General features: G+C 39.6%; 2 protein-coding genes across 5 annotated transcripts in view; both read right to left on the bottom strand.

Moving 5' to 3' along the window:
• Mlf (myeloid leukemia factor) overlaps window positions 1–2,563 on the bottom strand; it is a 43,498-nt gene extending 40,935 nt beyond the window's left edge. For both annotated transcript variants that reach the window (XM_080275865.1, XM_080275866.1), the window contains exon 1: window positions 2,447–2,563. In XM_080275865.1, coding sequence (XP_080131991.1) covers window positions 2,447–2,487 — 41 coding nt within the window. In that variant the 5' untranslated portion in view covers window positions 2,488–2,563. The remainder of the gene's footprint in view (window positions 1–2,446) is intronic.
• Window positions 2,564–4,562: 1,999 nt separating this feature from the next.
• Septin2 (septin 2) lies at window positions 4,563–24,450 on the bottom strand. Of its 3 annotated transcripts, XM_080276034.1 has the most exons (10): window positions 24,390–24,419; window positions 23,009–23,161; window positions 16,613–16,730; window positions 15,665–15,807; window positions 15,201–15,394; window positions 14,396–14,585; window positions 12,295–12,409; window positions 11,224–11,351; window positions 9,188–9,361; window positions 4,563–7,911 (listed from the first exon to the last, which is right to left on the bottom strand). In XM_080276034.1, exons 1-10 carry the CDS (start codon window positions 24,417–24,419, stop codon window positions 7,735–7,737), a joined length of 1,422 nt encoding a protein of 473 aa, XP_080132160.1. In that variant the 3' UTR covers window positions 4,563–7,734. The 3 variants fall into 3 exon arrangements, with proteins under 3 accessions (XP_080132160.1, XP_080132162.1, XP_080132161.1); XM_080276036.1 differs by lacking the exon at window positions 23,009–23,161 and having other exon boundaries at window positions 24,390–24,450; XM_080276035.1 differs by lacking the exons at window positions 23,009–23,161; window positions 24,390–24,419 and adding an exon at window positions 22,595–22,697.
• Window positions 24,451–24,725: the final 275 nt, after the last annotated feature.

The following is a 24,725-nucleotide window of genomic DNA, read 5'->3' as shown; positions in this document are numbered from 1 at the left end:
AATGGATGTTACCTGTTTTTACCTCTCTAAAAGGTAAGCATATAAACTGTAAATATAAAACCTGGCACCATATATAAGCAGGCCTACACGGTACACATACAGAGAAATCCCTGGAGAAAGAGGATTAAGAATTCTACCCAGGCAGCCAGTCATAAAACGTGACCAAAGGGGCAACGGCTGGAACCAACACACCCTTGAAACGGGTTACAGTTCTTTTACCCAAACTTGACACACAGATTTTTTCCTATTTTTGCAGTCTGTTTTCACGTTGTTCAGTGGCAGAATAATGCAGTACTGACTCTACTTCCTTTCCACAGCACTTCTCCGTGACTAGCACCATATTTTAAAGTTATTTTACTGGTACAACTCGACACTCAAGATGGAGAGAGGGCAGTTTTAGACGAAGCTGGAGCAAAAAGATATAGGCTAGCCTAGTAGCACTTCTTTACCGATTTATTTTATATGGTATGCCTTGATATTCTCTTGCATGTATATTGGCAGTTTGCATCAGTCACAATATTATCCCTTCACTTGTATTCTCTTGGGCTTATGACGCTTCCTAACGCTATTCCCTTAGCGATTTACACTGCACAATAGCTAGTTACGTGATATTCTCATGTATGGTATTGCAACTTTGGGATGTCGACCTACATCGTATAATGTACAAAATAATATTAGCCATTTGCGCAAGAACAAAATGGTTAAGATGTAGCCTTGTATTATTGGGGTTTATCCAGTACCGTATTCGTAAAAGGGGAAGGGGGTCCAGTCTCTCTCTCTCTCTCTCTCAGCTCACTGATGACAGCTTTATTAACAGGGTCAAACTCATACAAGAAAGTTATAGAAAACATGTATTGCTTTTCCTTTCATCAGTGTGCTATTTGACTTCACTCTTACAAAAGGCCGTGTTTTTCCCATCTGATGGTCTGGAAATAAAGAGCTAAAAATAAGGGGCGTTCGGACTCCCAAGCCCCCCCCCTCCCCCCATTTAAATCTGCCACTGTATTCCTATAGTTCATAAGGTCGTATTTTGCAGCGACTTTTTCGGCACAATATACAGTATCATCTTGTATCTTAATGTGTCGATACTGAAACGATATAACACAAGAGGATGTTGAGGTGTAATATGCAAAATAAATCGCTAAGGAAAAGATGCTGAGGAGTCTCTCACACCGACTCTACGAGAATGACAAGGAAGAGGGAAGAGGGAGGGGAAGGAGGGGCAGTGAAAATGTAACACTGAAATTTCCTACTGATTCATATCCGGAGATCCTGAAGTCATGCTCTCTCTCTCTCTCTCTCTCTCTCTCTCTCTCTCTCAAAGGCACAGACCAACTATGAAAGCCATGACACTAATTTTTTATTTGCAATAGAATACGGTACCATGAGAGAGAGAGAGAGAGAGAGAGAGGGGGGGGGATTAGGGTAGAAGGAGGAGGAGGACTGGGAAGAGGAGCATAATGATAGGTTTGGGAAGTTTTTTTTTTTTTTTTACTTGTTCCTCTAATACATTTTTAAAAACATTACTTTCTAATCCCAGTGTACAATAATAATGATGCTCCTCATCCACAGGTTTGAAAACTAAAAATACTAAAGGGCCCCATCAGTAGTGCTTATCTGATCACTGTTATGACGTGCTTCAGAATGTTCAAATAACGATGCATTCTATGACGTTAAAAAAATAAAATTTCAAATCTTGTATTAATGTGTCCCTTGCTGTACCACGGACCCGTGAAACCAACTGTCCATATAAACATGCTGTACACATTCTTCAGGAATTATCGCTGCTGCTTTTAAACGTAAACAAAAGAATTAGTGGAACTGACAATGGTCATACAATTTATTCATGCAGTTGTGTAACCAAGAATGACGAATACTTTCTCCCGTAGCATATTAATTCACTATTCCTATCCGATTTTATAGCAGCCTTCTTTAGGCATCAAATCTGTAAGTACCTATTCCCACAAAATCAACGTGTTTCATCTCCCAGACGCGCATGATGCTCTACGAAATATTAACCAAGATGAGACTTTTCTCGGCCGAGTACATACGTTATGGGAAACATAAGGGTTAGGCCTAATGCTACACAGGGTAAAATATAAACTACAGAAATACACTTTCAGCAGATCAAACTCAAATACGCATAACGGTGTTCAGTTTTGTTCTGGTAGGCTACAGACGATGCCAGAACCTTCGACATCGGCCAATATATATTTGTTTCTTCCCTTACAAGCTCCGTACTACGTACACTGAGTAGTTTGATAACATCATAAAACCTACTGCCGATCCATCAAAATTGCTACGTTATCTAATTCACGGAGAGATTCTAATCCCCCGCTACAGGCTGCACAAGGGCTATGCAACATCCGATTATTGACCATCTATTTATATTTTCAGGAGGAACTTCCAACAGTTCTGCTTGGGCATGCAGATACTCCTTACTCACCCGAAGAAAGGGTCATTATCAAACGCTCCGAAAAGAGACATAATGGTGCTAGATCAATAATCCTGTGGCAGGTATGGCACGGCGGAAAAGATGCTACACACAGCCTCCCACCACACTGGCTTCAGGACCACTGGCGGCTGGCAACTTTTGGCAAGATGGCCGCCGCCTCCCCATCAAAACATCACGTGATTTTCCCCCAGTGCCCCGCGAGATTTAAATGCCCTCAGCTCAGCTGATTGTTCCTGTTTTTACCCTGCGTACCCAGTCCTTCCACTCACTCGATGTAATGCCATCTTCGTGTGGTTGTACGCCGATTAACAAGCCAAATGATTTCCTGTAGTCTTTAAAATTATTTGCTACTTTAGGTGGCACAGTCAGTACAGTATATGGACGCCATGTATGTGGCCCACTAGTTTTAGAATCAAAGAAATGTTAGGCTTTATTGCTCACAGTCCCCGTCATGGAAATCTGACTGCTCACCCTTGCCTTAACAGTTTGGGATAACATTAAAATTATCCTACTTTCTGGCTCCAGCATTTATGATTTCAAGGGCTGTTTATATTTGGATGATGGGCTTAAGACAGACATTCTGACCAAGTAGCATACCCTTTACAGTACTGTATAGTACATCGCATTCAGCCCCCCCCCCCCAGTATAACTGTCAGACTTAGTCAAATCTGTGCATATTTCAGGTAGATAATTGTAATTTAATTTTTGACAGTGTGCCATTTCTACACACATCTTCGATTATTCATTAGCTGGATTATGGGATAGCCACTTTACCCTTGTCAGTTCCCTCCCCCTTCGGGGGCCCCAAGTCCAGACAAATGCAAGAAAATTTGTCTGTTAAAAGTTCCTTTGTTCCCTGTACAACTAAGTTGCTATTTTCCCCCAATTTATAAAACCGATTTACTCAGTTGGATACGTTTATGTGAAGCAACAGAACGTGGTGAATGTTTTTGGCGTATCCGATAGAGCCAGGATTTTGAGGGCTTGAATGATGAGTGAATGGAAGCATGGCCACTTGGACTGGGCAAATTTGGGCTGTCTGAACATTGCTGCTCCTCACCTTGCCCTAGGGTGGGAAAGGAGGTCCGGATGATGACAATGATGATGATGATGATGTTACATATGAAAAAGTTGTCACACTTTAGAATGAATCCCTCACCTACTGAAGGCAGCTTTTAACTTTAAAAATGAAAACATATAAAACTTTTGGACTAAACTTTAGGAAATATTTATTTTGGAAGTCCATACAAAACTGTAAATAACAGGAATGGAAGGCTGTATCTATACATTTTTAGTTGTGTACAAAATACAGTTGTTAGCTTACAACTAGAACTACCAATACATTTGACAGGAGCATCAGTGATGTAAGATGGCAATTGCTAATCAATTTTTCCCTATGGAGAGTAGGGGCCCAAGGCTAGGCTAATGTGGCCCAGAACATTTAAGGGTAGGAGGCTAACCTATGTCCCTGTGGGCTAACCTCAGACTTTGGCACCTCTGCTAATTCCAATTTTACACATTGTGAAACAAAATAATTAAATCTTTAATCAAATTATGTAGTCTTTGAGAGGTGAAGTCAGTGAATGTACAGCAAGGTTGGATGGTGAGAAATTGGAAAATGTGAGTACGTTTAAGTACTTGGGTAGTGTGATGACTAAGGATGGAGGTTTGGAGGGTGAAGTGCTTGAAAGGGTACATCAGGGAAGAAAGGCTGCTTGTTCCTTGAAAGCAGTGATAAGAAACAGGGAAGTGAGCATGGAAGTGAAAAAGTTACTGCATGACAGTATTGTGATACCAACTCTAACGTATGGAAGTGAAGCTTGGATGTTGTTGGAAGGACACAAGTCAAGAGTGAGAGCAGTGGAAATGAGTTATTTAAGAGGAGCCTGTGGAGTCACATGGAGAGACAGGCTGACAAATGAGGATATAAAGGAGCGTTGTGATGTGGATGCAGATGTGATAGGAAGCGTTAGGAAGAATACACTGAGGTGGTTTGGCCATGTGGAGAGGATGGAGGGTGAAAGACTGACAAAGAGAGTGTATGTGAGTGAGGTGGAGGGGGGGAGAGGGAGGGGGAGGCCAAGGATGAGAAGGAGGGATGGGGTGGAGAGGTATATGAGAGAGGGGGGTGTGAGCTGGGAGCAGGGCAGTGAAAAGCGGGGGACAGGGCGACTTGGAGGCGATTTGTTTGTGGCCACCCCGAACGGGACTGAGGCATCTGGCAATAGATAGATAGATGTAGTAACACTTCACTGACTTTTTAAATAACTTATACACATAGAAAATTAAATAAGTAAACTACTTCTGTTAATGCAGCTCAGATCTAAGCAACAGTATAATTCTTCCACATCCTATACATCTACTTGTGCAGACTATGAAATGTGCAACTTATATTATTAAACTCACTGTCAAATGGATACTGAACACAAAGAATCAGAGTAATTGTTCATTCATTTCACACATCAGGATTGTGCTACAGTTCTGTATAAAAATAACCCTAGAAGCTATAACTTTGGTATAGTTTGAAATGTAATGCAAATATTCCTTACTGACTGATACTAAACTGAATGTACAATAAGTCTTTAGTGCTGTTCTTCCTTAACCATGAAATAGTACTCCATCCATCATCCAATCCTATGTTGCCCCATGAACAGCGTAGGAGCCCTGGGCTAGGCAAGTTGGTCCTGACATTTAAGATGAGAGTGAAAGACTCTAATTTTAATATGAAATTATCCTACTTTTTGTACAAACAGTACTGAAACATTTTATGTCTTCCCATTTTTCATATATTCAACAGTTCCCTCAACAAAGAGTACTGTACAACTTATAATACTGCCATATCCTTTGCAATGTACTGAGTACAGTATAAACATCTCAAACAGCTTTCTGTATGTCAAATCAGTACCAATACTTTGCAGTTCACAATAGAAATGTTACATATTAAAAGGGTGAACACAATGAATCCAATTTACAATACTGTAAAATGGATGATGGTTACCATGTAAAAATAAGTAAATGCCAGCACAGTACTGTAAAATAATAATAACCATCATGAAATTTAACAAAAACCTCTGCTGACCACATGAACTGCAGGTTCTTAACAATGATATAGAATGATTTGTGGTCTGTATCCTGCAGACCTTTCATCATCATCATGAATCCCGTGTTGCCCCAAGAGAAGCATAAGAGCCAGGGACTAGGCAAGTTGGTCCTGACATTTAAGATGAGAGTGACCAGCCTCACTCATCCCTGAGTGGCATTACATGGGCAATAAACTCCAACAACCCCTTGGATATACACATGCACAGGTTCAATCCCATTGGAGTGCCTTAATTACCCACTAAACCACCAGGTGCTATAATTTGGTTATATGGTTACCACCCAGCATAGTAAAGGGTTTCCTGGTTTAAAGGAAACCATTTGGCTCGTCACTCAGTGCAGAGCCACCCATGGACAGATGGAAGAGGAAAGAATGAAGGAAAGAAAGACTGAAGAGGAAGGAAGGAAAGAAGGAAGGAAGAGAGGAAAGGGCAGTCACCCGAGAGCGGCACTACATCAAGTGAGTGGATGGCAAGCTTCCCCACTTACCCCTGTACAACTTTTAACAAATCCACACTGCTAATCAGAAAGTATTAATGCACTACCTTCATTAGACTGCAGATTTCAAGTTTTTCCAAATAAGATATATTGATTTTCAATTACTGCAGCTACATATTTCCCATTCCCTCCTTTTCTCATCTGGTTACTACTGTACTGATTTTCACAACTCCAGCATCCTGGTAAAATGGTAATTCTTGACTGGCCAGAATTTGCAATCATTACCTCTTTATATTCTACTGTACTTTCAGCAAAACAAGAGTAAGTTATTCTCCTGTTGGATAATATTCTGAAGGAGAGGACAAAGAGTTCTGAAAAACGATACTATACAGTATCAGTACATCCTGTTTCAACAACAAGGCTATTTTATGTCATCGTTCACTAAGGTACGATACCAAACTAAACTGTTAGTTATTCAGGATGTAATATATTTGTATACTGTACTATGAGTTACTGAGCAAATTGCTCAGGCCCAATATTATGACTGATACATGTAATTATGGTGTAGTTCTTTTTTTGTGTACAAAGGTAAAACAGAAATATGCAGTATTAAACAAAAATGATGGGCATTATGAACATGGTATAAAGGACTGGCATTTTAGCTCAGAAGGCTGGCTTTTGAAAGAGTTAAAGGAAAGACCTGAGTACTCCTTTTTTAAAGTATGTTGAACCTCAGTCATGAACTTTTCTCTAAATATATTTTATATGGCTTCATGGCAATTTTAATCTGGTTATTAGGTACGTACAGCAATGAAGAGGGGCGGCGCAGACTATGTTTCATGCTGACATAGAAGAGCATTTACAGGAGCAAAATACAAAAGAACAAAAGCCTAGATGATTTTCACAGTCCACAACAAGACGTAAGCTGATATATATATATACAAAACATAAATTCAGAGGAAAAAAACTCATAATATTGGCACTCAGTATACTAAGACTGAGTAAAATGGCATGGCAGTGATAAATGATCATAACACTGTGCTCATAAAACTTATGGTTAAAAAAGGGGGGGAAGGCAGGTTGAAGTTCTACCAAGTCAAATAAAATTTATTTTTTCAGTAAGCTTTTGCTGCTTGAATCACATATCCCTAAATGGTCTAGAAGAAATAAAAGCAATTGCTCTTGTTTATGTCTAGCTGCTGCTCTGAAACTTCAGCCCTGTTGACACAGCCCTGGATTTCTCTCTCTCAATCACTTATCATCAGCCACTTTTTTTTTTTTTTTTTTAATACTCGGCTCTGGCAAACTTTATTATCCACAGTTTTCCCTTCTAAATACACCTATTTAATTTTAATTCTGTTTAATAAACATTTTTCTCTTTTCACATTCCCTTCTCATATATTCTTTGTTTGCTTCAATTTCTGTCCAGGTTTTGTTTCATGCATTTTTTTTTTATTTCTGTAGTTCAATTTACTCATCTCTTCCTACATGTACTATCACAAGCAGAAGTTAGGTGACAGTCACCAGCCAGCACTGTGCACTGCCTTCCATATTTCTCATTCCTTCCTGAACATCAGAGAATATTCTTTTTTCTCATACTTTTTAGCTGTGTGCTTTAAACTGCCTTCAAAAAAATAATTCCCTTAACACCCTTCATCACCAGCCATCAGGTAACAACTTTCATCATCTATTTTAACATGGCAGTAACTAGATTCCTCCTCCTCATCTTTATCTCTCTTTATTTACTTCTTTTTGCTCTTGCCGAGGGTGAGTGTGTGAGTGCTGAGAGTCTGGGTAGCTATCTGGTGTTTGCGTTTCTGGAACTCAGCCTTTTCATCCTCCAGCCTCTTCTTCAGTTCCTCATAGCGTTTCTTCTCCTCTGCATGCTCCCGTTTCAAGGTGTCATATTTTGTGTACAGCTGCAAGATGGAGAGGAGTGAACATTATATCTGGAGGGAGAAAGGGAAGGAAATCCTCCTACTTCAACACATTTCTTGTATGGCTGTATGGTGGAGAGTGGTGATGGATATATTTTGTTGGAGAAATAGTGAATGAATGGGAGTCTGGCCCATTCAACTGGGCAGACTTTGGTTAGTGTCTCATTCTATCGGGGTCTGTCTAGCTCTCTAGACCATTACTTTATCCCACCCTAGGCTGGGAAAGGTGATCTGGATGATGATGAAGGATGGGTATATTCCACTACTTCACCTTATTCTGTGTATAGCTGCAAAATGGAAAGAAGTGAAAGTTATGTTTTGAAAAAAGGAAGGAGAATCCTGGTACTTCAACTCCTGATGGACAGTAAAATAAAGGATGTTTAACAGATGCCTGGAAGGGAAGGATAAAAACAAACTGGGGAGGGAGAAAATATATATCGAAGGGTCATGGCAAAACTGAAGGTGCTAGGATGGGGCCAAGGAGGAGGGGGGGGGGAAATGAGATGAAGAAAACCTGAAGGATGAGAGGGGGCAATAAAACTGGAGGAGAAGATGACAGAGAGAGGAGGCACAATGACAGGAAGATACATGGAAAGCTGAAATAAAAAACAGAAAGGGAGGGGGTATAAATGAATGGTTGAACAAGAGACTAAATGGGGTAAATCGTGTTTGAGAAAATGAAAGGGATGGGCAAAACTAGATGATGAGAGGTAAAAAATAAGTGAGAAATAATGTTGGATTGGGGCAGATTACAGATCAAGTATATTAAACACAGATCATATTTCTACTACTGTGATGCATCCATTACCATCTATTACCTGCTGCGTCACTGCCAACACTGATTTTTCATGAATTACACGGCTGGAGCATTACTTGGGACATTTATGTTCTTTAAACAGGATATAAGACTTCAGTATTTAAAATGGGACAGCAGGTAGTAGAAGCACAAAAATGGAAGATAAGATTTTATTTGTTCTTTAAGGCAGATAGGTTGTGGTACAAAGTCAAGAGGGCCTAAGATTATTATCCCCTTCACCCTGATAAGATGTAAACCAGTACCAATGGCTCAGTCGCCACTCTACTAAGCAGCTCCTCAAATAACTATACTTAATTCATATTAACTAAAAAACATATGATCGGACATAAAATTTAAGGACTTTAATATAGTTAAACTGAGCTAATCAGATATACAACAACACTGAATTAATTACTTTAATGTAATCAAAGTATATAATAACGCTGAGCCTGACCAACTAACCTCCTTCTCCACTTCCTTCAGCTCAGTCTCCTTTTCCTTCACCCTGAGTACAAAGGTCTGACGCATCTCGTTCTCCTTGCGCTGCAATTCCTCACGGTGCTCCTCACGCTTCTGTTCAAAGGTCTGTTGGAAGCTCACTGGTTGGTTGTCTTGTCCTACATCTGAGAAGCCCATCTGTGATGGGGTAAAGAGAGTAGTAGTGAGCATTTGTACAATAATCAGGATTTAATACTATCCATCTATCTGTCATCAAATTTTTTTTATCACATGTAGAGACCTGGGGCTAGGTTACTCAGTCCAGACATTTAAGGTACGAATCCAACTTTTTTTTTTTTTTTTTTTATGCTAGGAAGAAGGAACCAAAGGCCACAAACCTGCATTAACCGTTCCTTCCAAGAGAAAAACAAACTACAAGAGAGAGCCAAATTCAAGATCCAATCATTTCAAGATGCCTGGACACACTGCATTTGAACAACTGGAGATCATAGCTAGTACGAAATACAGACAGAGGGAGACAGTTCCAGAGTTGGCCTGTTGCATAAATGAAGGACTGGGAGTAACGGTTAACTCTTGCATTAGAGCGTTGGACAGAAAAAGGATGAGAGTTTGCTGCTAGACGGGTGCAATGCGCCCGTCATAGAAGTTCAGGAATGTAAGCAGACAGTTCAGAAGAGCAGTGACCACTGAAGTAGCGACAGAAAAGAGATAAAAGATGCAACAGTGCGGCGAAGAGACAGAGGTTGAAAGGAGCCAGTAAGAGGAGGAGAGTTAATGAGATGAAAAGCCTTTGACTCTACCCTATTGAGAAGAGCTGTATGTGGGAAGCCTCCCCACACATGAGAGTTGTACTCCACACAGGGGTGGATAAAACTGCTCTCTTTTGAGTGGTATTGTTGGAGAAATAAACCCCAACCATTTCTTGGATGTCATCCCTTACGAGCCATATCCAGGTGGAGTGCCTTCACCCACTAGTCTACCGGATGTCATATTTATTAGAGAGAGAGACAGAGAACAAACTCCCACATTTTCCATTATGACCACAAAAGATTTCCGAGTGCTCAGAGAACACTTTGTATGAGATACATACAGTATTTCTCAACAACCACCAACACACTGATACACTGACTGCAAATCTCATATTAACCCTATCAAATGTTATCTCAAATCATTGGGTTGGAATAAGGATGATGCAGTGCACAAACCTAATACTTGGCTATCATACTGTAATCCACTTAAGGGTATAAGACCAGTCTACGCTCCTTAAAGGCATGAAATGACTGAAAACCTTGATCAACTCTTGAAGACTGAGATAATTTGTACCCGCAATTCTGTCACTCCAACTATGTCATTCTAACCACAAGACCACCAGGCACCTAACTTACTTAAAGAGTTTAACTATTTCAATCTTTCTGAATTTTATGTTAGTATAATGTACAGTATGTGAAAGACAAGCCAAATGGTTTCCTGTTAACCAGGAAACCATTTACTATGCTGGACATTAACCATATAATCAAGATACACCTGGTGGTTTAGTGGGTTAAGGCACTCCAACCGGGTAGAGACTGTACAGGTTCCATCTGAGGCGTGATTGGATTTTATTGTATGCATAAAGCCACTCGGGCAAGTGAGACTGGTGACCACTGTCTTACATGTTTGGACTGGGCAACTTAGCCCAAGGTCCCTATGCTCGTGTTTAAATGGGGCACAATGGGACTGATGGTGATGATGATACTGTTTGTGAGAGAGGGGGAGGGAAATGGGAAGGCAAGACATTGGATACAGTGGAGAGGTATATAAATGCAGATGTGAGTCTCTGAGGGAGGGCAGCCTGATGACAGAGGATTAGGTAATGTGGATATAATTTGTTTGTAGCCAACCCCTCCAGGATTAAGGTATCTGGCTACAAAACTGAACTTTACATCAAATACTCAAATGGTGACAAGGTATACATATATTACTTGCTTGGTTGGTTTGGTAAAAAATATATGTTTTCATTTTTCATTGATTTTGAAGAGAAATTATAATATGGTACTCACTGTCTCTAGAATTTTCTTGCGATAGAGCTCATAGTGGCGCATGTGGGTGACCTCACGCATGTCCTCCATGTTGGTGCGAATCAGCATCTCTCGCAGCTTGGTGAAGTCACAGTGCATTTCATTCTCAACTGCAACATATCAAATAGATAAGAAAAGCTTCATCATACATGTATGGTGACAATGCACATTCTGGATTACATTTCTGATGGTATAAAAAAAAGTTACAGTTCACAGTGGTCGAAAATAAATCAAACTATAAATATAACACAGGAGATCCATGACCATAATTGTCAGGTGGCACAGATTTATTAAGTGCTGATAAAAGACATGTTATGGTGAGATGGTTTGTGTCTCCAGTGAGATCTCTCCCCCACCATGTATGTACGAAACTAGATAAGGATGACAATGATGATATGATCTTAACCATCAGGATATATTAGTTTATCTATCTATTGCCAGACGCCTCAATCCTGTTTGGGGTGGCCACAAACAAATCGCCTCCACATCACCCTGTCCCCTGCCATTTCACTGCCCTGCTCCCAACTCACACCCCCCTCTTTCATATACCTCTCCACCCCATCCCTCCAGCTCATACTCGGCCTCCCCCTCCCTCTCCCCCCCTCCACCTCACTCACATACACTCTCTTCGTCAGTCTCTCACCCTCCATCCTCTCCACATGGCCAAACCACCTCAGTGAGTTCCTCATAACGCTTCCTATCACATCCACATCCACACCACAACACTCCTTTATATCCTCATTCGTCAGCCTGTCTCTCCATGTGACTCCACAGGCTCCTCTTAAATAACTCATTTCCACTGCGCTCACTCTTGACTTGTGTCCTTCCAGCAATGTCCAAGCTTCACTTCCATATGTTAGAGTTGGTATCACAATACTGTCATGTAGTAACTTTGCTCACTTCCCTGTTTCTTATCACTAGTTTATAATTGTAAGAAAAATATAGGTAGGTTAGCAGTTGGATCAACTGGAGCCTACAATGACAAGTACAGTAAAATGGCCAACTATAAAATATAGTGTAGTTATAAATCATATTCCTCAGCATGAGCCTCACCTTGCACTGTGCCCCAGGGATACTGACGAGCACGCACCATCTTGTTTCCAACTCTCACAAAATCAGTGCTGCCAACCACTGCAAAGGGTATCTGGCCATTCATATCTGTATTGATCTGTACACACAAGAAGGTCAGGCATAAGAATGGTATAGCAAGACCTCATTCCCCACAGTAATTACAAGAATTCCCTATACAAGTTCCAATGCTACTTACAATGCTGGCTTGCCCCCTCCCCCTCCCTTTGTTTCAAATATACAGTACCAGTTGTGTGAAAAGTTTATATAGTTTGTAACACATCTCTGAAATAAAATGGACTGCCTGAATTGTAGAGTGATGTGGGTGCAATACCAGCGAGAGTGGTGCTTACAGTTTTAGTGTGATATATATGTGGCAGGTGGGGAGTCTTTAAAGTGAAGCAAAAAATCTAAAGTTTTTGATAATGAATGAGCATAGTAATCAATGAATGTGTGGCCCATTCCACAAGGCACTATGTTGATAGTTCTAATTTCATGCTCTTCTACTCCTATATCTGGATCGTAACCATACCTTAAATGGGCTGTAGGGTAATATAAGCAGTAAGATTTAAATTCTCTTCAAATTCATTCTCACCCACATTGGTTTTAAGTCACACACTCAAACATCCACAGGAAGCACGTGTACCATCGATCAAAAAAATATCGGCACCCTGGGGTCGGATACTTCATCTTGGGTTCAATCTGTAGTGTTGGCATGCCTTTTTAATTCACAAAAATTGTTGGGTTACCATGTAGTACAATGATGTTCCGACTAATCTATATATATATCTGTAAAATATATGACAACAACACAAATGAAGGATACAAAGCAACATAACTGTGTCATTTCTTGTAAATCATAGTCCGTGTATCATAATGTCTCTCACTAAAAGGGTGACAATACTTTTTTTTATCGATGGTACTTGCCTCACCATTCATGCTTTTCGTTCATCCATCCATTCATTGTTTTTATCTACCCTTCATTCCTCACTTAACACATCCCTTCCTTTATTGGTCCCTTACTTTTACCCCTCAACCATCCATCATCATCTGCATTCACTCAAACCCATTCTGTCCCCACCTCCTATCCTCCCCATTCACTTGCCTCCTATGCTATTCAAGTAATAACTATATTCTTCACTTGTACATTCACCTAAAACCAAAATTTCCTCACTCACTCATATTTTACAACACTTCCATTACTTAACAATTTGAGTACTGTAATAGGATTTAGCTTGACCAAACAAATAAAGTCCTTAGTGTATCATTAGCATGGAAAGGAGGACTTGAGATAGTTTTTTAAAGCCAATGACAGCATTTCAGCTGATCATAATCTTCTGTGCTGAATAAAATCTCAAAGTAGTTGTTGATCAATCTATCTGCCTGGTCAAGCAGACTCATAAATTTAAGGCAAGCAACTGCCCTTGCAGGGCCATCCCATACTCTGAATCAATGTTCCCTTGTGGCTGACAGCACTTTCCAACGGTGAGATGCGGGGAAAAGTGTGGAGGTTTGGGTCCTGGATGGATGCTGTGTTTGCATTGCTCCACCCAGTTAGCAGGGGCATCATAGGAGGCTCCACATCACTTTGTCATCTGGTTACCATCCAGTGTTGTAAATGGTTTCCTGATTACAAGAAATCATTTAGGCTTGTTACTCAGTACAGAGCCACCTGAAGTGTAAAGAAGAGTAATAAAAAGTGACAGGAAGGAAAGGGGGAAATAGGAAGAGAGGAAAGCAGGCACAGGAACAGTGTGATGAAAGACAAGGAAGAGGTAGGTTGCGCTAACTCACCACCTACCACCAATCAATGAAAGTGTTCATCAACCTCCCCCATCACCCTTTCCCTATTAATAACTCACATCTTAGATGCTGGAGAGGGACACCTTCATAGTGCCAATTATACAAATCTCTGTTTCCTCCAAAAGGAAGATGGTAGTTTGCTGATGAAGGGTAACTTAGTTGACAGTCCACCTGGTTCACAATCACATTAGCCTGGGGCCATAACAATAATAAAATACCTCACGCTCCACCTTCACTCGACCCTTCTTACTCGCACACTCACATCCTCTGCACCCATTAATACCTTGGCCATAGTGTCATCGTCAGTGGGAAACTGGTAGATCTGAATGCTGTTGGCCTTGATCTCCTGCATGATGCGCTGCTTGAACCTTGTAAGCTCAGTCTTTGAGATGGTGTCGGCCTTGGCAATGATCGGTATCACATTAACCTTTGAATCCAGCTTCTTCATGCACACTAGGTCAATGCTCTTCAGTCTATGATTAAGAAAGACAATGGGGTAAATATAAATAACTATGCAGTTAAATACTGTAAATAAAAATAAATACTGCACTTAAGTACAGATCAATACAATAAAAGGGCATGGGTGTAGTTGCATATTTGAATGGATAAGGCAATGAGGAACTGTGGGAAAAAGAAAAACTTATTGACTGTGAATCTGAGGTGAAAGTGGGGTGAAATGAACTTTGGAAGATAAATGAAAAGGCAGACATCAATTTTAGATGTGAGGAGGTGATGTAAATGTTTTGAAGATAAGAATGAAGTGTAACGGGTAAATACTCAGTCTGGGTATAGAAACTTAAAAAATAAAACAACACTACATACAAAAGCAGAAAACAAAGTGCTCTGGTTCCACAAAACTTTATCTTTTCAACACTACAGTCCTCATATCCTTGACCAAACTTCACTCCATGTCTGTATTACTCATACTGTGTCCAATCCCACATTCATTATCCCAGTGTTTTTCCTATCCTCTAAACTGGTGACCATATCCTTCACCAACACTTACTCTACATCTTTCTTTATTCTCCCTCCACTCCTCCATAGTTAGGTTCCTTTCCTAATCTCTTCCCTATCCTCCAGCTGCTTACCCATGGCCAGTGGGACAGATGAAGTAGAGACAGGCATGGATGCGAGTGTCATGGTATGCATTGAGGGAGCGCTTTATTTTGAGTTCCTCCTGCAAATAGTCATCAAACTGCTTGTCGATGTAATCTACAATGGCAGTGAAGCTGTCACCCTTGTTAATTTGGTCACCGTACCCAACTGTGTCCACGATGGTCAACTGAAAGCAAGAAACAATTGGGAAATTTTAACAGAAGCTGCTTTGATGTTATATTTTTACTACAGTACCATCAGACAATATAATTCTGATTAGACATGACTTTTTCTTAAGGTCAGGGTTAGAAACATTTTCCATTAACCACATTTAGTGTGAAGACAAGTTTCATTATAGTCTTCCTCCCATGACACGATATTATTCAGCTCAGGAAACACCAACCAGACTCAAGGGGTTCATACCACATCCCACGAACGTTATTCAAGCTGTTCTGACCTTAAGTTTAACGTTGGATTCCTGTAGCTCGTAGGTGTGGGACTTGAGCTTGACAGCTGGCAGGGTGTGGGGAGCAGGGTTGGACTCAAAGCTGGTGTTGAAGAGGGTGTCCATCAGGGTGCTCTTGCCCATCCCAGTTTCACCTGCATTACAAGAGAATAATTACACAAATTATCAGCATCTTTCTAATTGTATTTCCTATTTAAAAAAAAAAAAAAAAAAAAAGGGGGGGGGGGGATTAGCAGGATCAAGGAATATGAAGCGGAATGCATAAAAGGAGTCCATGGTGAAATAGACTAAAGAAATTAATAAATGAGGTAGCTATAATTGTGGTGGTAGTAGTAGTAGCAGTGGTAATAAGAGCAGTAATAGCAATAATATATAACAGTGGTAATAGTAATAGTAGTAGTTGTAAAAGGAACCCCTGGTTCATCTGATGGTAAATCCAGCAGACTGCAGGTTGAAGCTGCCCACATCCTGTTGTTTAACATCCCTTTTTCAGGAGATGGGGAGGGAGTTGAGGAGCATTTGCATAACTAGGCAGTGGAGCCACCTGCTATGTCAGTGCCACTGTGCGAAGGAACACCTCTCCAGCACCATATGTGTTAAATAAATGCAAAAATGCAAATGAAGATTATATACCACAACAACTTTCAGAAACAGATTTGCATCCAGTACCTAATATTCAAACTTCAGGGGGGTGGGGGTGGGGGGAATCTATTGATAAAGTTTTGTTTTGAAATTTACAGCTCCTGTCTCTAGATCCTTTCTATCCCATACCTATATTAGGGAGAAACGGGGTTAGGACAATGATGGGTGATGATGATAATGATAACATAAAAGTTGCAGAATCAAAAGGTACTTTCAGAGCCTGGTGTATGACAGATGCTGGTATGTGGTGTGTGGTATATGAATCAAGCAACTGCCAACACGAGAGCCAACACTAACCAATACAGAGGATGTTGAAGGTGAAGCCACTTTGCGTTGATTTGGCCACCAGCTGGTCTGGGAGGGAGTCGAAACCCACATGGCCCCCAAGCTTCAGGGTTCGCACCTTGTCTTCAACCTGCATGATGAAAGGATTGTTTAGACTTCAACTTGCATGATGAGGATAATGGTAAGACTTCAACTTGCATGATGAGGATAACAATGAGAATAGTTTTTCCCCTTTAGACATAGCAACATTAATCCCTTGAACACAATGATATTTTATTCTTTCTGGAATAACTTTTCCAAGTGAACTGACTAGAAACTAATTTTCTTAACCTTTTTGTTACAACAGGCTTCCTTTTATGTTAACTACCTGTTTTGAGATAGCAAGAATAAGATATACAAGAAATCCTGTAGTGTACTTGGATTGCAGGAGCCAAACTACAAGAGCAAGTCTGGTCTCATATTTTTATTTATTAGCTCCTCCACTTAGCACTTACCAGTGGCTTTACTAAACCAGTAAGACAAATACATTATGCATTATTAAATTTTAAGTCCTTCACTTCAGGTAACAAGATTATCTTTATCCTAATCCAATTTCCCATATTCAAATGGGGTGGAGTGATCTACAACAAAGGCTTTTATGTATGGCATGTGTACTGTAGTGGCAGGCTTGCACATGCCAAACACTGGCAAGGAACTCAGTTTTTACCCCACGTGACCAAAGAAAACTGGCTTGGAATGAAGCTTATGGTTCTTTTCTTTAATATTAAAGCTTATGGTTCTTTTCTTCAATAGTAATCAATGCCCTGCTAATTGGTATGGTACTTTATCCACAGCAACCATATTATATTGCGTTCTTGAGGAATCCAAGTTAATAAACTGTCTCTGGCGTTATAAAACTTAACTGAAAATAGATTATTAGAAACACAATAGCAGAGAACTATAGAATGAAAATCAAATTCATCACCAATATCCTAACCCAATTTCATATTAGGTAATACTGTACAGAACTACAAAAGACCTGCATGCAGAAACACAAAGGAAGTAGCTACTGTACTGTAATGCCAAAAATGAGACAAAACAAAAAACACCTATTGCTTCAAAACTGCCATCATTCAAACCTCAATCGACTTGAATTTGTCTGGTTCTGGCACAGACAGTGACTCCTTGTTGCCTCGGTGATAAGAAAGAGGCTGATGGCCAAGACTAGCATGCCAATCTTCCGAGTCTCTGGAGGTGCCTACACAGTGCCAGGGTGTGGACGTGACAGGGATGAGACACACTTCCTCTTGGTAACAGAGTAAGGCATGTAGCACCTTCTCCACAAAACTATCAGGAGGAGTTTCATTCTTGGCATTGCTACCTTCATTCTCATTATAATCAGACATTTTACCTTCCAGTATTTTTTGTTGGGATATTGGTAAGACAAATATCTACCCAAAACATAAGTGATAAAATCAGGATACTTAAGACCATTTGATTTTAATACAATTCTGTATGAAGTAAACTTTACTGCAGACTAATGTTGCTATTATACTAAATTGCAGTGCAACACATTTATGCACTGGCACTGAATTAAGACTTGCAAAAAGATGCCTTGATGAAAATAATGTGAATACAGTATATTGTTTTAGACCCTTTTCTCAAGCCATAAAAATTTCAAGTCAGATGAGAGAATTCAGGGGATCCTCCTCTTGGATTTCACCTCAGCCCTGGACTTCTACCAAACTGGCTACATTTGCAGGCACTTTATGTATTACTTTACATATGGTGAAACGTGTGAAAGACCTAGTGTAACCCCGGCCACACCACACACGAAACTGATCCTCCCACTGCTACAGCCACTCAGGGAATAAACTTGTCTTAATAATGTCATACTGACATTTTCCTTAGAACACTTCCATGTTAAGCTTATTAATGCAGATAAGGTCTGGTTAAACCTCTTCAATCCTATAGTGTATATCAATGGCTTATTCTTGTTACTAACACAATTATATTCAATTTATGGCAGATTTCTAGTAGTGAAGTTATTGAATGCCATATCTAACCCTTCCAGTCAGAATAATCTCTTGTAAGCAGCAGGAACATACTATAAAATACAATACTGGAATCAAGGGATTAAGCACTCACTAAGTAAACTACTGTTGTAAGATATACATACACAGTTACATATATCTCATGCACACAAATGATGTTCCCTATAGTTTTAAAATGCAGTTCTGTGAGTCACCATTAACTGATGCGTAACAAAAAAATGTACACTGCTGTATTTTATGCAGAAATACATCACAACTATTCACAAAGCTTGATGCAGTCTTGGTAACATATCATCAAAGATATGTTTGCATCACATTTTCCCAAGTGTATGGTAAAGGTCACAGCTGAGGGGAACAAAGAACAACACCTACAGCTGAACCATAGTCTGCTTCCATTTACACCCCCTACTGCTCAAATATCTAAGTAGTTATACTGTCCTTTAAAAACAATTCTCAGCATCAACAGCAGTGTACTGTACATCTTTGGAGTAACAACTGCTACCTACTGACTAATCCTGAGTACTCATCACTACTTTTGAAGTCTGGTAAACTTGTATTGTAATAAAAACTATCTTAACAGCCATAACACCATACCAGAATGGTTATGTAGCCATGAGATACAGCCAGTAGCTACCTGGTACCAGTACTCCATAATAATGAACACCTTGTTTTATTCTACCTCACAGCTTAACACTATACCCTTAAAATGTTAAAATATCAATAGAGAATATTCTTTACACATCAAAGTTGATTATAAATTTAATGCACACTAATGCAGCTCACCATCATCGCCATGGGAATGCTTACACTAAAAATAAATAAATAAATAAATAAATTAAAAAAAAAAAAAAAAAAAAAAAAAAAGGAGGGGGAGGGGAGTACCAGCCACAAACAGAATTAACTGCAGAATTAACCCAACTACAGTACACTATAAACACACACTCATGTTCTGTAAATTAGCTTTAAATAGTTACACAATACCATACATCTAAGCACAAAAATGATCACACCAGTATGTTAAAAAGTTATCAGCGCACACGTATGCCAAATATATATCACACTGTAAAGTACTAAGTAGCAGCTACCTCCATTATTAAATGCAGTACAGCAATTACTCTTTTAAGTTATGTATTGCATCTGATCATCATTACAGAGTACAGTGCATTTACAAGGGTACATAAAATTTTCTTGATGTTCATACTATTGTCAGTAAAAGAAGCAGATGCAATAATATACAGCATATCAGTATAAACTGAGTATCTACTGCATATAAGTAAAATTATGTAATGGCAACTTCTTAGCTTAGTATAAAAGACAAAATATATTTCTACAATGGATGGTGCTCATGAGAAACAACTGATACTGTGATTAGGAAAAAAGTACACAGTTGCAGAACTAATCTTATCAGTCCTGGACAAGTTTTCTTTAATCTGATTACCTCACACTGTATGCACTTTCTGTTTGTCATGTACTTTAAGATATACTGTACCTGTACTGCATAAGATATCTTTATATTATACCGGTATATACTGTAGATACAAAATATTTTATGGATATACTATGAAGCACAATCCTGAGGTCCAGTGGTTCACTTACATCCATCATGATGATACAGTAATCCCATGATTATCCGACGGCACTCACCATCCACTTACTCGATGTAGTGCTGCTTTGGGTGTCTGCCCTTTCCTCTCCTCCATCCCTCTTTCCTTCCATCCTCTTCTGTCTTCCTTTCATTCATTCTTTCCTTGTCTTTCTGCCTATGGGCAACTTTATACTCCCTCTTCTGTCTTTCTTTCCTTCATTCTTTTCTCCTCCTTCTGCCTGTGGGTGACTCTACACTGAGTGACAAGCCAAATGGTTTCCTGACACTAAAGTGACATGCCAAATGGTTTCCTGTACACCAGGAAACCATTTACTACACTGGGTAGTAACCATATAACTAAATTATGGCGCCTAGTGGTTGAGTGGGTAATAAAGGCGCTCAATCGGATTAAGCCCATGTTGGTTTATATACACGGGGTGGTTGAGGTTTACTGTTCAGGTAATGTCACTCAGGGATGAGTGAGGCTGGTCACTCTCATCTTAAATGTCAGAGCCAACTTGCCTAGCCCCGGGCTCCTACGCACCTCATGGGGCAGCATAGGATTGGATAATGGATGGATGGATAGAACAAAGGCATGTCTAGGTAATGGCTCTGTCAGATAATGGACTTCTCCCCTGGCTCTCCTTTGTACATAACCTAACTCTGAAAGCCAGTATAAAGGGCTACTACAGTACATCATACAACACTTGTTCCTGTTGTTCAGCACTACTCTATCTGGCCAAGCAGACCTACAAACCACAGCCAAGCAATTACCATGGTCAAGCAGACCCATCAACCACAGACAAGCAATCACCAACGGGTAAACTACCGAACTGGACAAGGCGATGCCACCGGGCTACTCCCACCTGGCTGGGCGGAAATGTTCACGTGACCATAATTTCCACTCGGACGCAAGCATTTCGTCTGGATATTATGAAAAAATGTATGAACAGTGTTTCAAACTGCCAAGTCACAGTGTCTGGGTAATGGCTGTCCAAATAATCGAGAGATTACCATATATCAAATTCTATAGACTGTTCAATTTTACTAGGCAGAAAACTGCCATATCCACATTCTTGAATACTGAATTGTAATAAGAGATTAATACCGTACTAGAATATGATGCTAGTCACAAGAACATTAAATAGACAAAATGCTGAAGTGTTGTATTTTATTAGTTTGACACCCGAGTAATTGTGAATACTTTAAATTTAAAGCTGGAAAAGGATGGAAATCTCCATCTAGTTAAAATTTACCTACAGTACAGCACACTGCCAATTGCCATCTATTTTATTATGCCAGTACCTTACTCAGGACTCTGTGTAATTTTATTAGCAACAATTTTTAAAAGACAATGACTCATTATGGATCTGAGACGTTTGTCCAATTTTAACACCTTAAACGTATTCAGCTTCAGCCAGATCTACTGTATTGACTGTAGCAAAGGGAACTGCCTGCAATCTGCCGTTTACTTCTCTTCAACTACCACCACCTATGGCTAAATACAGTGCTTGCAACAACAGCCATATATTTTGTGTGGCGGCTTTGATAAAAGAAAAAAGCCATGAGAAAGGGTTGTGCTCTGGTGTTTACTGTATATAATACTGTACTGTACTGATAAAGCTAATGACTGCAAGAGTATTAAAAAATATTTTGAGCAGCTCTTAAACTGCTTAGGTTACAATTACCTAAACCTGAGAGATTAATTTCTTTGACAGAAATTATTTTGCAGTTAGGACATCAAAGCATATGGTACTGACAGGGTGTACATGTACTGTAATCTATTACTGTACTGTAGCTGCACTAACATAAAATACTGTAGCTGTTACTACCTCATTTCCTCAAACCCTCAGCTTATACTGTAGCCGTTGGTACTGGTGCCTCCCATTCACCTCACACAGTCAGTTCTGCTGAGTTTGCCTCCTAACTGGGCATATAATTAATCTTTTTTTGCTGCTTTGGACACACTCAACTGTACAGTAGATATTTTGTTCATTCATCCATTCACTCACTGCCAGACGCCATGCATCCCAAACGGGGTGGCCAAGGGTTCAGCTTGAGGAAAAAATTACAAAGCATTACAAACTGTAATACCTATATTAACTTGTTGCTACTAAAACCACTCTCAAGTTTTTCAGATGGTAATGTAAGGCGATTTTATAGCTGAGGGAAATTCTTGCAATTACAGGGTAAATAACCATCACCAAAAAACAGCAAAAACTTTGATGGTTCAAAGGCTTAAACACCCTTCATCAAAGAATAAAGCTACCCGGTATATAGCTACAGTGCTAAATATACACATGTGACTAAACTACTATACTGTACAGCAATGTATTTTCTGATGGCATTCAGTACTAAAGGGTTGTCCATACATACTGTACTGCTCCTCTTCCACCACACTGGGTAGTTTCTCTTGTATTGCAGACATGGCTCTGTCATTGTAATCTGTGTCTAATCGGCATCATTTATTCATGTGCTATGCCCACTGCCACACCTATGCCCATATCAGCAAACTGAGCCATCCCTGCAGCACATAAGATGTTGCCAGACAAGTGTCTAATGAAGTGCTATTTACGAAGCATCCTGTTTAATATATTTTACATTACACCTTACTCACATCTACAGTAAAATGCAGGATTCATGTAATGGTCATATTCAAACTCAGCTATGTGTCTCACTGTGAAATCTATGGAATACCCAATCAAAGCATCAGTAGGCAATTTGTCACTCAGTGCTCAGCATTATCAACACAGCACTAAATCAGCACTCAACACCTCATTAGTTTAATACCTGGTGCTGAGTCCTGTACCAGTCTGTAAGGTGGAGGTCGGGGCTGGGGGCGGCAAAAGGGCTGCCAGGAAATGACTTAACCGAGGCAGAAGACGGCACAGACCCCTCCCTAGACATTCCATCCCCCGCCCCAGAGGAGGATGTGGAGGGTGACTTGGAATACAAGGTTAGGATAGTATGGAACCAACACAGCTTTCACTACACAAATATCACAAATTTTTCAATACACTTAAACCAACAGGGCTTCTATTACACAACAGTACAAGCAGTTCTCATTATATGCTGGGATGTTTCAAAATACCAAAAAAAATTCTATGTACCTATGGTAATTATTAGCACTAGAAATTGGGAGGAACTGGCAAATTGGTTTTATACAGTGCAAGGGAACTTTAAATATGCAATTTCTCTAGATTTACCATGGGCAACTTATAAGGATTTACTAGGCCTATAGCAGCACTAGCTGACTATGAATCTTTGGGAAATAGCTTCAACTTTTGTGAAGTTGCACAATTAATACTTTATTCTTGCTACTTACTGATAAATTTACACTGCCAAAGAAAGACCTCTTGCATTGAAAAGGCCATTAACCCCTTGACTGTAAGACCTTTTTTTTTTTTTTTTTTTTTTTTTTTTTTTTTTAAGCTGGCAGTAACAAGGATTTAACAGAAAGGGATCCTTATATTTAAGAGGCAAAAAATGTTGGTACATTAGTGTGTGAATTTTCACAGTTGCGTAACATTCAAATACAAATCAATAATATTCTTATGTAGTGAACTGTTCATACTTTCAACAGTACAGCTGTGGTCACTATTTCCCTGCCACTGCCTGAAACCTGACAGACACTACAGAGACCCTACTTAAACTAACCATTAAAGTGACCCAGGTTGAAGTACTCCTTTATTAGATCAGCATCCCTGGTGTAAAATAACTACTGACTGTGATTAAGCCAACATTATCAATTCCACAGATTCTAATGGGCAGCTCTGGATGAAGGTCATGAAACATGCTAATAAGGGGTGTATGAGCACGGTAACTTAAAACGGGTTATTCTGAAGAACAAAAATATCCACGGGATTCAAGGAACAAATTTCCATCTGTTGGTTCTGCTACAGTTCTGTCGTTAGAATTCGGTATACTGTATATAGTAGGGAAAAAAAAACAAAAACAAAAGGGAGGGGAGAGGGGGATGACAGTATTTACAACACACCTTCAGTTCATACCTTGAGAGGGTCACACCCATTTCACTTGGCGTATTGTATTACTAGATTTTCTCACACAGATACCACTATCCCCATCATTGTAACACTTGAGATCCCATATGCATGCAGTACCATTTTAATAATAGAGAGTACACATAAAACGTGAAAATTTGTTATCTTACAGGAGGACGATCCACTGCAACAGACGCCATGATTTCGCAAGCTGAAGTCAAGTGTTCGAATGTTTTCAAGTACTCTTAACCTTCATATGGAAATATTTGATAATTGTATCTAGAAGCTGAAACTTAAACTAAAAAAATTATCTTACTGATACTAGCAGAAAAGTAATAGTGAAAATATAGTGTACACCTCTAATATGTCCGTTGATAAAAAATGATTGCTTATGTGCACTTGTCGAAATTTAATAAATTATATATTAAATTAATACGTACAAGAATAGACATATTGCATCTGTATATGTTTATGTGTATGTGTGTGTGTGTGTGTAAATGTTTATA

This window comes from Coenobita brevimanus, chromosome 63 (genome assembly GCF_032717465.1).
Source record: "Coenobita brevimanus isolate Jiangsu-jjx chromosome 63, ASM3271746v2, whole genome shotgun sequence".
In the NCBI taxonomy this organism is placed as follows: domain Eukaryota; kingdom Metazoa; phylum Arthropoda; class Malacostraca; order Decapoda; family Coenobitidae; genus Coenobita; species Coenobita brevimanus.
Note: the sequence above shows the minus strand (reverse complement) of the source record. Positions and strands in the feature narration are given on the sequence as shown.

What these genes read in the sequence shown, in the direction of transcription:
- Septin2 (XM_080276034.1), bottom strand. Translation starts at nt 24,419, where the DNA reads ATGGCGTCTGTTGCAGTGGATCGTCCTCCT. An exon ending in ATCTGTCCCACTGGCCATGG is followed by an intron (nt 14,586 to 15,200) that starts GTAAGCAGCTGG and finishes TCTTAATCATAG; the next exon opens with ACTGAAGAGCATTGACCTAG. An exon ending in TGAAGGAAGTGGAGAAGGAG is followed by an intron (nt 7,912 to 9,187) that starts GTTAGTTGGTCA and finishes TCCATCTTGCAG; the next exon opens with CTGTACACAAAATATGACAC.